Consider the following 14,830-nt stretch of genomic DNA (forward strand, 5'->3'; position numbering starts at 1 on the left):
TAAGTAAGGGAAACAAAATGCTCCTTGTAGCTTGTCACCATTTTTGAGACAGATCAGTCATTCTTTCACAAACATTTTTTCCTGGTTTTACTGTAAAACTGATTTAGCAGCTCTATGATGTATCTGTACATTCTGTTTGGTTATCTTTGACCAATACACACTATCCTAAACAAGCTTTTGGTTAGTTTGTCTTAGAAAAGCATGCTAATCTGTGGTGAGAGAAGTTTCTCCAGGAAGTTCACTCTTTGCAAATAGTGGAGTTGTTGTTCCTGTCCTATCTGTCACCAAAATAAGATTCTTGGAATATTCCTTCTTTGAAATAGTGATATTTTTATTTAATTGGAACTGTTTTGCTAAATAACTATTGTCTGTGGCTGTTCAGTCTTTGTATAGGTTGAGTTTCTTTTGGGATTTTTTTTAATACAGGAAATAATTTGAAAAGTGCTGAGATCACTTGGTGACAAGAAAAAAAAAATATTACAGAGAGCGCCTAATAGTTCTATGCGATGTTTTAATGATCATGAATATTTACAGAGATCAGAGTATTTTATGTAAAACTATTAAACTACCTGGAGACAAATATTTGTGGTTTCTAAAGCACTGTTGTGGCTAAAAGAAATAACCATTATAGTTACTGCACAGATGCTACTATTGTTAGAATGTGGGGTTTGTCCTGAAGGTCACCCAATTAAAAAAGTCACTTTTAAAGCTTGTATTGATTCCTTCATTTTGAAGGAAAGCATGTTTGTAAATGAAATCATTCTGTGTTGTCTAAAAGGTGGTCGGAATCAAGCCAAAGTTCCCTTGCAAAGTTCCTTGATGCAATCAAGTTCTTCTGTTGTTTCCAGTATGAGCAGGCCATCCCAGAGATTAGCATGCCTGGTTTTTGGATTTCATGATGACTCAGACAATGATTTAGCTGTTTCTTGCTCCTTTTTCCTTGTCAGAACAAAGGTATTTACTGCTTATTTGTAAATTAAACCTTGCAACCCTCTAGAACTGTTGGGGAACACTAAAGTATAATGCAGTAGTGATACAATTTTGTTAGTTGTCTTTGGAAGATGGTTGACTTCACATTTCTCCTACTCTTACATTCTTGACCCACAGGGCAAGCCCTGGGTTATTCACATAACAGAATTTTAGCCTGAAGGAGATAGAATTTAAATATCTGTCTGCCATATAATAGTATAGCTAGAGGTATAGACGATGCAGCTAATACCCATAACTGCTTCTTCCACGTGGGAATTAGAGATTAGTATAGTTGTGTTCAGCAGAGAAGTTTTCAGGTAAGAGCATAATTTACTGAGAAATGAGGTAGATACAGAGAAATAAGACAGCATAGGAAATCTATGGCAAATAATTTAATCTTAATACATGAAACTGCAAATGAGTTTTTTGCCTGGTGTGTGGTTCCAGTGCATTGTAACAGGGTGCATGTATCAGTGAAAGTGCATGTTGCTCTGTTTACAGGAAGGTTATTCCAATTCCTGTGAAAACTACCTACTTGCACACATCTGAAATCCGCTTTTAATCTAGAGAATACTAAATTAATATAGGTTATACATTTGGGAAAAATCGAGCAAGATGCATTTCTTCCCAAAATCCTGCATTTTGCAAAAGCTAATTGAAGGTTTCTTCTGATCCACCCAAAAATATATTACTCAGCAGGACTGTTGATTTGATTCATCATTAAACTGCAAGCATCCATGAGTGAGTATAAAGAGATTGAAAGCTGCATGTAGAAGTGTTTGGAAACAAGAGAGTACCCAAACTTGCCAGTTCTGTAATCAGGTGTTGATCTCTTGAATGTAAGTTGCACAAAAGCACATATTGACTGTGAGCCCTGTCTCAGAAAACTGAGAGAGCTTCTTCCTTTGTCAGAAAAGGCTTCCACTTCTCAGTAAGTTTATTTGCATTTAACTGCTACTTTAAAAGGGCCTCTGATTGCTTTATGAAATAGATGCATTCCTGCACAACCTGCCCTAGGTGTTCCTGCTTTGGCAGGGGGCTTGGACTCTATGATCTCTAGAGGTCCCTTCGAACCCCTAAGATACTGTGATTCTGTGGTTTGTGCTGTCCATTGAAAATGCATGAAAATAACTGGCATGTCCCAGAGAAGAAAGGATAGCAACTTTCCCTGGAACTTAAGACCATAACCTTTTCTGTACTGTTGTTTCAAACCGTTCTAATGATCATCAAGCTCATTCACTTGACACATAATCTGTTTTAGAACTGCTTCTGTATTTTCCCCTCTATTGTGAAGATATCACTGACATAAATGAAGCATTTCTGTTTTCTCTGTGCCTCCTGGCTTTCTTTACACTTTAATCTCTATACAGTGGTACTGTATTGGAGGTGAGAATAAAATCCCTCTTTAATCACATTTCTTGTCACCTGTTGGTACACTTACTCCTCACAGCATTTTCAGTTCTGTTATTAAACTCGTGTGGAAAAGGATAAAGGTGATTGCACTGTTTCTAAAGGAAAATAAGAATCACCTATTTCTCTCCGGGCATCCAAAACCACAGAATTTTGTGGTGGACTTCAAATAGGCACTTACTTAAAAATAATAAAATGCAAAGTGCTTGTTAAGTGCAATAGACAAAAACCTGTTTGCTAAGTAATAAAGGAAGATTAATACTAAAGGAAGGTAATCTGATGCCAAATATGTAGAGGGAATTAATGGTTGTGGTGTGGGGTTTTGTTTTTTTTGAGTTCGCTTGTTTTTCCTTCAGTCAGAACATTCGAACAGTATTTGAAAATCATGGCTAATCACCAGCCACAGTACTGTGAGAATTTGGTCTAGTATAGTGAAAAAGCTGTTCAGCCTGCCAAACCAAGTCATATGTTTTAGATTCCTCTGAACTTGGGTTATACTCACTGTCGTCGAATTGGGAATAGTATCTGAAACATTAAAACAGGAGAGAAAAGGAAATTGCGGAAAACTGAAGTCCAGTCAAAAGGCCAGTCAACCCAAAATTCATTATAAAAATGTTTTTACAAAGGTAATCAAATAAAAGAGGAGGGGTAGCAATTATGACCACAGCTGCTGTTTAATTTCCAGAGGGAGGTACAGACAAGAAGGGGCCAGCCTAGAGAAAAACACAGAAACAGTCAAATACTTAAAAGTGTAACCTGATGAAGAAAAAACTGAAATAAATGTGTTCATTTTATCTGTAAGAGAGGATGGAGGCAGGGACACTCGGGATGAATCCTCTTAGCAACAGATTCACACACTGGAGGAAGGTGAAAAACAGGAAAACATTAAAAATGGGTAAAGTAATGAAACTTTGGAAACTTGCTTTCCTTTTTGCTATTTCTGTCTAACCTGAGTTGCCCTTGTGATTTGAATGTAGTTACAGTAGTTAAAACTGTGGAACTGTTTAATAGATAGGTTGCAGTTTCTCTTTTACTAGTGGTTTTAAAGAAAAGATTAAGCCAAGGATGTATCAGGTCGAATTGATTCTGCTGAGGAATCTTTCTCTGCTCCTTTCTATCATGCAACCTTCACCCGAGAGGATGACTTTGAAATAAGTCTTCTGTCTCTGTGGGGAACATCTCACAAACTTGTCTACTGTGTGTAAAACAAACACATATGTCAACCCACACAGCATCTGCTCTCTGAAACTGCCTAAAGATTGCTGAATTGGGATCTGCTACTGAGCTGGACGGAAAATTTTAAGACTGTTGGTGGAAGTGAGCACTGTAAATTGATTGTGGCAACAGGATATAAAAATGGTTTCTAACGCGATAATACAGACTTTCTCTGCTAGAAACCTTACTATAAAAATCTGACTTTATCCATTTTGTTTTAAATGTGAATTGCTGAATTTGATTTTCCTTAGTGTCCCAAGTATCTTCTAATATCTTTAGCAGACTGTAGGTGCCATAAAATAATGTTTCTTTCCTTTAAACTGTGCAAGTGTGTAGAGATAATTGTATAATTGCATGAATAAATAATTGCATTAATTTACAAATAATAATTATGGATTTGTTTAAATTCTGATCTCTCTGTTTATGGATGACCTTTCTTAGAAAAAGCAGGACCAAAGGACTTTCAGAGTGGTCCTGCAATTGTGTTAATAGGGAACATGCTGCACAAAGCAGTACAATCTGAAGAGTAAGAATCCACTTTTTTCTTTTTTTGCTACCTAGCTTGTTTTTCCCTAGCAGGGAAACAAAGGCATACTGTGTGTTGTCCTTTAACATTGTTTTGGGTTAATTCCAACAAAACATATCTTCTCTGCTGTTTTTTTTTTTTTGTTTTTTTTTTTTTTTTTTTTTTTTTGTAAGCTCCCTATCAGTGCAGCTTTTGAAAACAGAAAGCTTTTTTTGTATTTTGTTTGTATGGACATAGGATTCAAGTTCATCGGTTTCCTTCCCTTTCATTTAATCAAAAGTTCACACCACTTGTCCCAGTTTCTTCCAAGAGTCTGGTTGAAATACTTTTGTATGCTGAAGGAATATCTGAAGTGCTGGAATCATGAACATTTAATCCTTTAAACAACTGAATATTGCTTTGAATCTCACTTCCACATTGAGCAGGCTGGAATTTCTGATATTACAAAAGAAAATGCCCAAACTTGCTTACAGGCAGCTGATGCCTGAAGCATCCCATGTGCTCAGCATAAGCATGTGCAGAATTGCTGCCTCACAAGGGATGAATTGCCAAACTTGCATGTGTTTCTGAGCTGTTATGTTACTCTAATAAAAGAAAACCACAAGTATTGGGAAACGGCAGAAATCTGAAGAACAGAAGTTTTATTTTGGGCTAGTTCATGGCATAGGGAAAATTATAAAGTAAAGTACCTTTGAAAACTGATTTTGTCTGTTTGCAGCTCAGATTGGAGATAAAGGTCTTGAGAATTAATCATATTGGAGGCTATGTGGTTCGCTGCAATACTGACTTTTAGGGCTCTCACACCCAGAACAAAAAGACTGTGGTTGTGAGATCTGCATAGCTAAATTTATGCCAGAACTATTTAACTCTGTGACAAGAACTTTAATGCCAAATCGAGTTCAGTTTCTTAGTAATGGTTAACTTTATATAAAGAGCAAAGATAGGATACCATCTGTCCCTTCCACAGCCAGTATGAACACTGTATTGTTCTGGGTACTGTCCACTCTGTCCTGACTCCTTCCACAGATGGGCAGTTCTACATCTGTGCTTAGTCTAGGTCAGTCTTGTATTACTGGGCTATCTGATAGCTGGCAGAGACTGAATTCGTGTTCATGAATCCATGCCCTGGCTGTCTGTTTCATGCCCACAGTTTTGTGTTGGTAGTCTTCAGCAGGATAGGATTTGAGGTTTTAGATACATTTAAGGACTTTCTGCTGTGAAGTTGAATCAATTTAAATTACTTTGCCATGCAGTGGAACTTTGGTACTTGAAGAATTACACCCATAGTATTCCCTTTATTGGCAAAATAATGAATTGATGGTTATTGGAGTTTAGGAAAATATGCATTTATTTAATGGTAGACTTATGTCCTTCTATGCCTTTATGGCTGCCATACATAGAGCAGTAAAGCAATAAAATTAGCACTTTTTTTTTTTTTTTTTTTTTTTTTTGTAGAGAACTAAGAGGATCTTCCATTCCAGCATATCATGGTGGAAGAAATGCCTCATTTCAGTTCCATGGTGTAGTACTAGTCCTCCACTTTATGGGGATCTAAAGCTGGAATTTGTTGTATAGTGCTTGTTTTGGCTTGACTGTGTCTTAAAACTGCAGCCTTACATACAGTTCTAACAAATGTAATCCTTGTTTCATAGCTGGATGTATAGGCTTAGGTCAATAGTTTAGTTTGAATGTGTGCACTACCATAAATCTGGATGGTAAAAATGTGTGTATAGAAAAATTTTATGGTAGTTTTAATTGTAGGAGTAAAACATACTGTTTCCTTTCAGGATGTCCAGTTACTTGCTTTGTCTTGTTTGGATGATATTTCAGCTTCTAACTAGGCAGGAATTTGGAGCAAGGAGGGAAATCAGTTAAGATCTGAAAAGCTGCAATCAAAACAGTGAAGTCAGAAGCAAATGGATTAAAGGCCTTTTGAGTTGTGTTGGCCCTCTTTCCTTTCTGAGAGGGTTTTTAAACTTGAGAAGTATTTCAAGTTTATGCAGCTCAAGTGTTTGTTTATGTGAATTGCTTTCGAATGAGGTCATAGCTGTTTTCCCGGACACAGTGGTATTTCCTCCTTTTTTTTTTTTTTTTTTTTTTAATACTGCTTTCTACATTATGCCTTGAAGACAGAACAGGCGTGTAAAAGTCAAACATTGCTCAGGATACTTACAAGTTTCAACTCTTAATGCTTTGCAATCATAATAAATAATCATAAATGACTTGAGGTGGGAGCACAGTATAAGCATGTATGCAAAGAAAGACTAAAGTCCTTGAAATGCTTTAAAGAAAACTTGTGTCTTTGTCAGGAGTAACTCAGGTAACAGGTTTTTATCCCCCAAAAGTAATAGGGTTAGAGTGGGTGGAAAGGAATCTGCAAATGCTGAATTTTCATTAAATTATTTTCCATCTCCTGTGTATGGTTGAGCACAAAGTGAGCACAGTTTTCAGTCCTAAATGGCTAGGCATTACACATGTAAGTAAACAAGTGGTCTTTTCCAAGTATTCAAGGTAAACCAGCAATCCTTTGCTGTATTTAGTTTAGATGAAACAAAATATAATGATTTCATCTACAGTTTTACTTTATTGCTGAAAGAAATAACTTCCTGTTCGCAGAACCTTTTGGGTTTTCAGAATTTCATATTTGTAGCTTCTGGAAAATACATCTTTTTACTAGATACTGTTTTACTTAAGATAGTTGTTTCCAGGTATCTTGAGCTAGTATCATAGAAGGCCAAAAAGTAGGGAAGAGACTTAGCTTATTGAGCAATGTAATGACAAAACTGTGAAGTCATGATTTCCTAATGATTGATGTAGTGTATTATAGTTGAACATAAATTTGGAGTATTTCTTCTGCCTTGAGTTGCAGTTATTTAGCCCTGGGCACTGAAGCTGTGCAGCATTACATGCATGTGTCAGGCTGGTTGAACAGAATACTCTCTGTTGGCAGTAGGTGGTGGAGGAATGTATTGGGGTGGGGGCTAACTACAAGGTCCAAGGCCTTAAGGAGACGTTATAATGTATTCATGATACAGGATCTACTTCATAACCTGGAACCTATTGTTTAGTAAGCATGTCTTGTTCCCCATTCTCTCTCTCTCTCTTCCCCCCTCTCTCTTCCCCCCTCTCTCTTCCCCCCTCTCTCTTCCCCCCTCTCTCTTCCCCCCTCTCTCTTCCCCCCTCTCTCTTCCCCCCTCTCTCTTCCCCCCTCTCTCTTCCCCCCTCTCTCTTCCCCCCTCTCTCTTCCCCCCTCTCGCTTCCCCCCTCTCGCTTCCCCCCTCTCGCTTCCCCCCTCTCGCTTCCCCCCTCTCGCTTCCCCCCTCTCGCTTCCCCCCTCTCGCTTCCCCCCTCTCGCTTCCCCCCTCTCGCTTCCCCCCTCTCGCTTCCTTTATCTGTTAACAAAGCAAATAGGCACTATCCTTTCCAAAATAGTTAAGAATTTTAAGAAGCTGTTTCCCACAAAGTTTAGTTGTACTGATACATTAGGACTCTGCTGAACATGGAGGCATACAAGCAATAATCGTCTTGTTTTGCTGAAACACAGAAGTGGTCAAATTAATATTTATTAAAGTAAGGTTACTTTCTCTTTTTTTTATTCTTCTTTCAGAAGTGAAGCCAACTTGCATATTTAACAGCATGGAATATTATGATGGAGACATGTTTCGAATGGATGCTTGTCGTTTTTGTCGATGCCAAGGAGGTGTCTCTATTTGTTTCTCTGCCCAGTGTGGAGAGCTACACTGCGACAGTTACTACGTGCCAGAAGGGGAGTGCTGCCCAGTGTGCGAAGGTAGGGAATCGTTTTAAACCCATTTGCTTATTAATTCCACTGCTTGTAATAATTTTCTTTTTCAACACAAATGTGCCAAAAAATGCTTTATTTTGGTCTTCTAAAGTTTACAGATTGCTCTGTAATTCAGTTTATTTCTATATTTTTGCAATGTCCAACTATGCTGTCTTGTTACTTGCAGTGCGTCTCTGACACTGACACACTGTCCTTTTTTTTAATGTTTGGGTTTCCTTTCCCTTCTGCATCAGAACTTCCTTAGATATGATCAATTGTGCAGTGCTTTGAGGGACTGTTTTCCCAAAGGACATAGGAAGCTGTTCCAAATTTATGCACCAGGTGTTTAGACAGGATCCTCCAACAGTGGTGACCTTAAGACACATTTCCATTGCTTTGAAACTGGTTTCTTCAAGTCTTGTTCTGTTTGGCTAGAGCAATGCATACACTTTCTCTTCTGTACAATTATAGAAAAGAAATGGGACAGTAATTTGACTTCAGTGTTTTTATCTTCTTCCTCTGCCCTGTTGACAGCTCTCTGCTCTGCTTACTAGGCCTGCAGTCATCCTAAAAATGCTTCTGTTGGAAATTTCACATTGACTTTCTTACTTATACTATGAAATATTTGACACATCTTTGCCAGACTACAATCAGGATTCCAGCAGTGGGATCTCATCCCAGTGTGACTACAGCATAGACAAAAGGCCTGTAGAGTACTTCTGGTCCCTGCATATGAATGTGAACTTAGGGCTGACTTCTCAGTGAACAAAATAAGTTGGACATCTCAGATCTCCTGCTAAGAGGAGATTAATCTAATTACTAATGTTGTTTTTATACAGAATCAATCAGGTTGGAAGAGACCTCCAAGATCATCAAGTCCAACCGATCACGCAACCCTATCTAATCAACTAGACCATGGCCCTAAGTGCCTCATCCAGTCTTTTCTTAAACACCTCCAGGGACACAGTGTTTGAAATATTTCTAATATCAGTATTCCTGTGGTTCCTTGCAATGAACCAAAAGATCAATTTTGGTTGTATTTCATTCCCAACCAAGAAGTAAAGAACCTAAAATGAGTCTAAAAGAGGCAGGCAGAAGAGCTGGACCTTCTCAGTCATCACAGGATCTAGTGAAAGATGATGTTGTGGTGGGTTGTTTTGATAAAAACTTTCCCTCCTCTATGGGGGGCTTCACTTTCAGGGCAGACTGTGAAACCAAGACAGATGTGTCTTGGTTTGAGCAGGCAGAAAGCTATTTTACACCCCCCCAAGGCGTAAACTAAAAATGCTCTCACAGAATTGGTAATTTTAATAGAAATACTACTCGCAAATATATACAACAATGTAAAATACACAAGTTTATATTCAGCCTTGGCCCAGTTCTTCACCTGGGCTTCTTTTCGAAACCTCACTAGGCCAAAACCTTCCCCCAGCCAGGCCAAAAACCAGGCCTAGGTGCCTCCCCCCATGCCTCCCTGCTTTCCCCCCACCAGCCTAGGCCAAAATTGCATAGCAAATATTAGCTAAGCCGCTCAAGGCCGGAAACCTCTCCCAGAACACCAAACGAGATAACAGCCCACGCCAGGAGCAGAGAGAGGGAGAAAAAGGGCAGGACAGACAGTGATGTCCATTTATATAGATGCAGGATGATGGGAATGAAATAACAAAGATGACACTTTCCAGTGCCCACCCCCTTGTACTCTCTGGTACTTCTGGAGGACCTTTTTTCCTTCTATGGTTCCTAAACCCATAACAAGATGCTAAGACGTACCATTGTTTTTTCCTATAAATCCCTTTTGATTTAGTGGAATTCTTTTAGGTGAGGCTAGATAAATGGCTCAATTTCTTTCCTTAAAAACCAAAAATAAAGCTCAGATCCCTTTCTTAGTAACTCAGGTTATGTTAAGTGACACCTGAACTGAGAACATAAGTCTTCTAAATGGGCAGAATGTATATTTAACAGCTCACTCATTCATGCCTTTCTGGTTGATGAAGAGGTAACGTTTTTTTCTGCCTTCTCTCTTTCTATGTGATCCTTTCATAGCTGGTTTTCAAGGTGATTAATTGTTTCCTACTAACGTTTTGTTGACTATAGAAATATAAAGAAATACAGTGTTTGCTTCTTTTCTGCAACAATTTTAAAATGGCAAAGGATAATACAAACACAAGCCCTTATTGCCTTAGCTCCAGGAAGAATTCTTTCTTAAAGTCCTGTAGGGGATACCTCTCCATCAAGAAATGTAATGTACTGGGCTCAATTTATAGCTTTAAGTAGTACTGACCTTTTAAGGGTACCATGACCTTTGTGCTTTGACTCGCATAAAAGACTATTGCAAATAACATGAGGCTTATGTGGCTTTTCTGTGCTCTCTCTGTATGCCTGGGTCAGTGAGAACCCCATACACAAGTTGAATGATAAAATTCATAGCATTTTTTTCGAGTAAGATTTTATTTTTGGCAAGATTAAAAATAGCGAACTGTAGATAAAAAGTGCAATGTTAATAGATTAGAAAACATTTTAGTTTCCCTGGCGTTTATGTTGACTGAAGACATTTTGCTAAAATTGGGAATATCACTAAAATTCAGCATTGGAATGAATGCCAGATAGAGTTAGAAGTTACGTGCAGTTTCACTCCGAATGTTCAGAGTTTGATACTGTCAAAAGTAATACAATGGCTTATAATAAGACAACAGCTATTAGCACTGCTGATGGTTTTATATACACTTAAAAAGCATTGCCTTCCTTCCAAAGAGGAGTGATGAAACTTCAAAGAAAAACGTCATTCAATTTTTTGTTTTGTTGTTTTTCTTCCTTTAGATAGGACATCTCTTTTTTCTTCCCAAGTCCTTCAAACGTAACACTTTTTGAAAATTGTCTTATGGGTAAATGATTTGTGCTTATTTGATGTATTCTTTTAGCAGTATTTTTTTAATATACTGAATTTTCTTTAACATATAATTTGCATTATTGCTTGCTTTGAAAATATGAATGATTTGCTGTACATTTTCACATACTTAATTTTTAAGTCTAACAATTATCTTATTAGCCACCATGGTAAGTTGCACACATTCACAAATTGCACATTTTCATTTACTGTTAGAGTCAGGCTCACTTAGCACATTTCTGAAGACTAAAGCATGTAATTTCTAAAGAGTAAAAGCTACTTTTGTTTGAAGTCATGAATTGGCATGTACAGAGTTGCATTACTTACTTGCATGAAACTGCAGGAGAAATGTTACATAAAGTACAATCCCAAGAATTCTGTTATTTAATACCCAAGTCTTAATTTGATTGCTCACTGGTAAGTTGATTTTGTGGATTTTAAGGGGAAAAAACTCCAACAGGAATGAAATTGAAAACTGAGCCACATCATCTCTTCATGAAAACTAGTATATCTCCAAAACTGGCATGAGATGTAGTTTAAAGGATTCTCCTTCTTCCGGGAGAGCCTGTGCCAGAGGTCTCATCTTCAATAATACTATAAAATTGTAGTACAGTGCTGACATGATTTGTTCCAATGGTTCATTGAGATGTTTTCATTTTCCTTAGAATTGGTTAAGTTGCTACCAAAACCAGTGGATTAATAGATCTATGATCTATTTTGTTCTGAAGAACAAAATCAGGAAATGAAAAATTAAGCCTTACAATTGGCACATACAATACTTTAGCTAAAAATAGAACAATGAATTTATGAATGTTCTGTGCAAATTGCCTTAACTTTTTTGACAGAAAATTTCAGTGCTGAAATCCTTAAGCTGTTATCTGTCTTATGACTGTATACCTGGGTGGTTCTTTCAGTGTTTCATAGTGGCTGCACTTAACCCTTCTTCACTACCTAGAAGGTAGTGTAAAATCACAGCATTGCAATTACTCATATGTGAAATATATAAATGAAAGCTAAAACTTCTTTTTTCTCTTGCAATTGCTCTCATTTCAGATCCAGTTTATCCAGTAAATAACCCTGCTGGCTGCTATGCCAATGGTCAGATCCAAGCTCATGGAGACCGCTGGCGAGAGGATGACTGTACTTTCTGCCAGTGCATCAATGGAGATCCACACTGTGTTGCAACAGCCTGTGGGCAGAGCTGTCTAAATCCTGTTAAAGTTCCTGGGGAATGCTGCCCAGTGTGTGAAGGTAAGATTGGACTTCTGTAAAGTCTTTGACACAGTTCCCCACAATATCCTGCTCTCTAAGATGAAGAGATGTAGATGTGATGGGTGGACTGTCCAACGGATAAGGAATTGGTTGGATGATCTTATCCAAAGTGTAGTGGTCAACAGCCCAATGTCCCAATGGAGATGGGTGACAAATGGTGGCCCTTAAGGGTCCATATTGGGACCAGTGCTGTTCAATATCTTTATTAATGATGCAGACAGTGAGATTGAGAGCACCATCAGCATATGTGCAGATGATACCAAGCTTAGTAGTGAAGTTGATAAGGCTGAAGGCTGAGGTACCATCCAGAGGGACCTGGACAGGCTGGGGAGGTGGGCTGAGGAGAATGTCAGGAGGTTCAATAACACGAAGTGTAAGGTCCTGTACTTAGGTTGGGGCAATCCTAGACAGCAATACAGGCGGGGGGATGATGAAATTGAAAGCAGCACTGCATAAAAGGACTTCAGGGTGCTGGTGGATGAGAAGCTGGATGTGAGCCAACAGCGTGTGCTTGCAGCCCAGAAGGCAAATCATGTCACATCAAAAGATGCCACATCATCATCAAAAGATGCGTGGCCACATCAAAAGATGCATGGCCAGCAGATCACGAGAGGTGATACTACCACATTACTCTGCTCTGGTGAGGCCTCACCTGGAGTACTGCGTCCAGCTCTGGAGCCCTTAACACAGGAAGGACATGGACTTGATGGAGCAGGTCCAGAGAAGGGCCAGGAAAGTAATCAGGGGTCTGGAGCACCTCTGCTATGAGGACAGGCTGAAGGAGCTGGGGCTGTTCATCCTGGAGAAGAGAAGGCTCCAGAGAGACCTAATAGTGGTCTTCCAGTACCTGAAGTGGGACTACAAGAAGGATAGAGAGGAACTGTTTATCTGTAATGATAGGACGAGGGACAATGGTTTTAAATTAGAGAAGAGTACATTTAGATTGGATGTTAGGAACAAGTTCTTTACCATGAAGGTGGTGGAACACTGCAACAGGCTGCCCAGGGAGGTAGTTGAGGCCCCATCCCTGGAGATACTCAAGGTCAGGCTTGACAAGGCTCTGAGCACCCTGATCTAGTAAAGGATGCCCCTGCTCATCACAGGGCGGTTGGACTAGATGACCTTTGGAGGTCCCTTCCAACCCAAACCATGCTATGATTCTGTGATAGGTCTTTCCTCTATTACCTTTGGTCTGTCACAATTGCTGCTTACCTATTAATTTCTGGTTTACTTGAAAGATTGAAATAGCTGGTGCATCATTGGCCTGTGAATGAATAAACTGGTGAGGGTGGGAAAAATGAGAATGGTTTAACCACACCTATATGTGGCAGTGTCTGATATTTTTTTGACCCAAAACAGTATAGTAAGTCATCATTTAAAATCAGCATTTTCCCCTAACTTTATTCTTACTATTGCTTTAAGCTTATTAATAAATGCAGGATATAATAAGATTTCAAAAATTATTTATTTTATTTTTATATTTAATTTTATTAATAACAAGCTTTGAGGTTATTCATAAATATAGGAGAAAGTAGAGCAGATCAAGTTACTGATCAAATGATGTTACTGATAGTTGTATTATTACTGGTTTCTTATTTATCAGTGTTATTTAGTTAAATCTAAGACACTTTGCACACAATAGTTTGATACTGGGCATAATTATTTCAGTTGAACTCTAAAAGGATGATATTATCTGCAAGATAGATTAATTTTTAGAGTTTAAAATGCAGTTTTCATTACCTTGTGAAATTACATGTATCCTGTGTAACAGAATTTTTAATAACCATATGATAAATGCTTACCCAGCCTGGTAATGGAAATGTGAAGATTTACAAGCTGAGACAAAAAAAAAAATTTTTTTTACACATTGTAAATATGTATGTTCAATTGCGTTTTGTGGATTGGTTGGTCATCATTAAAAATGCCAGACTGCTGAATTTGGAAATGGTTAATCATTTGTCTTTAGAGTCATCCTCATAGTGTGTCCACACTTGTGGGTCCTTAGTGAGCTACCACTTAGCATTTTTGCTGTTCCATCTCCAACAGAACAAAATTAATGTGATGTAACTGCATGTGTCTCATGGCCCACCTTGGGTTGCAGGATCCATTCACATGGACTGAGATACTTTTTATAATAAATATGAGAAGCAAGAAGACTTCTTACAGGTCTTTCAGTCTTTAACATCACAGGTTATGAAGATGTCTGATAAGGTATAAAAGCTGCTGATGAGTTGTAGAGAGTTGCTACTTGCACTGAATTAATTTTGCAATGAGGAAGCAGGTTAACTGCTTTTAAACCCAAGTGACACCCTCATGATGGATATCACCTGTCACTCATCATTATTTAGCATGTACGTGTGAAAGCTTGGGAAAGTAGTACAGACAGAAAGGATGATGGAAGCATTTTTCATGTGTTGAGGGACTTTTCTCCTCCAGTGAGAGAAGGATAAACAAATGTATCGGAGAAAAATTGGGAAAGATAATTGGATTAAATGCTTATCTCTATCAGACAGAGATAATTATAATCTTCTGTGGGAAGCAAACATAGGGTAAAGCGTAGGCTTCCATCGTTCATTGCTAAAGGTTGCAACATGATCAAGCTGGTGCATCATTAATGTACTACATAATGCCTCTGCAGTGCTTTCAGGACAGAAGTTGGCTCACTGGGACTAGTTTATGTAATTCTGTGCTATAACATATTTTTACTCTTAGAAGCAGAACTAGTCAGGAACTGCTTATAAAAGTTGTTTTGTTGTTGTTGGGGGGAATG

The 14,830-nt window shown here is 38.3% G+C and overlaps 1 protein-coding gene across 1 annotated transcript in view; it reads left to right on the forward strand.

Moving 5' to 3' along the window:
- CRIM1 (cysteine rich transmembrane BMP regulator 1) overlaps window positions 1-14,830 on the forward strand; it is a 189,736-nt gene that overhangs the window by 115,026 nt on the left and 59,880 nt on the right. The window contains exons 6-7 of the mRNA XM_054393879.1: window positions 7,728-7,910; window positions 11,842-12,039. Of these exons, the coding sequence (XP_054249854.1) occupies window positions 7,728-7,910; window positions 11,842-12,039 (381 nt within the window). The remainder of the gene's footprint in view (window positions 1-7,727; window positions 7,911-11,841; window positions 12,040-14,830) is intronic.

Source organism: Indicator indicator, chromosome 2 (genome assembly GCF_027791375.1).
Source record: "Indicator indicator isolate 239-I01 chromosome 2, UM_Iind_1.1, whole genome shotgun sequence".
Classification (NCBI taxonomy): Eukaryota; Metazoa; Chordata; class Aves; order Piciformes; family Indicatoridae; genus Indicator; species Indicator indicator.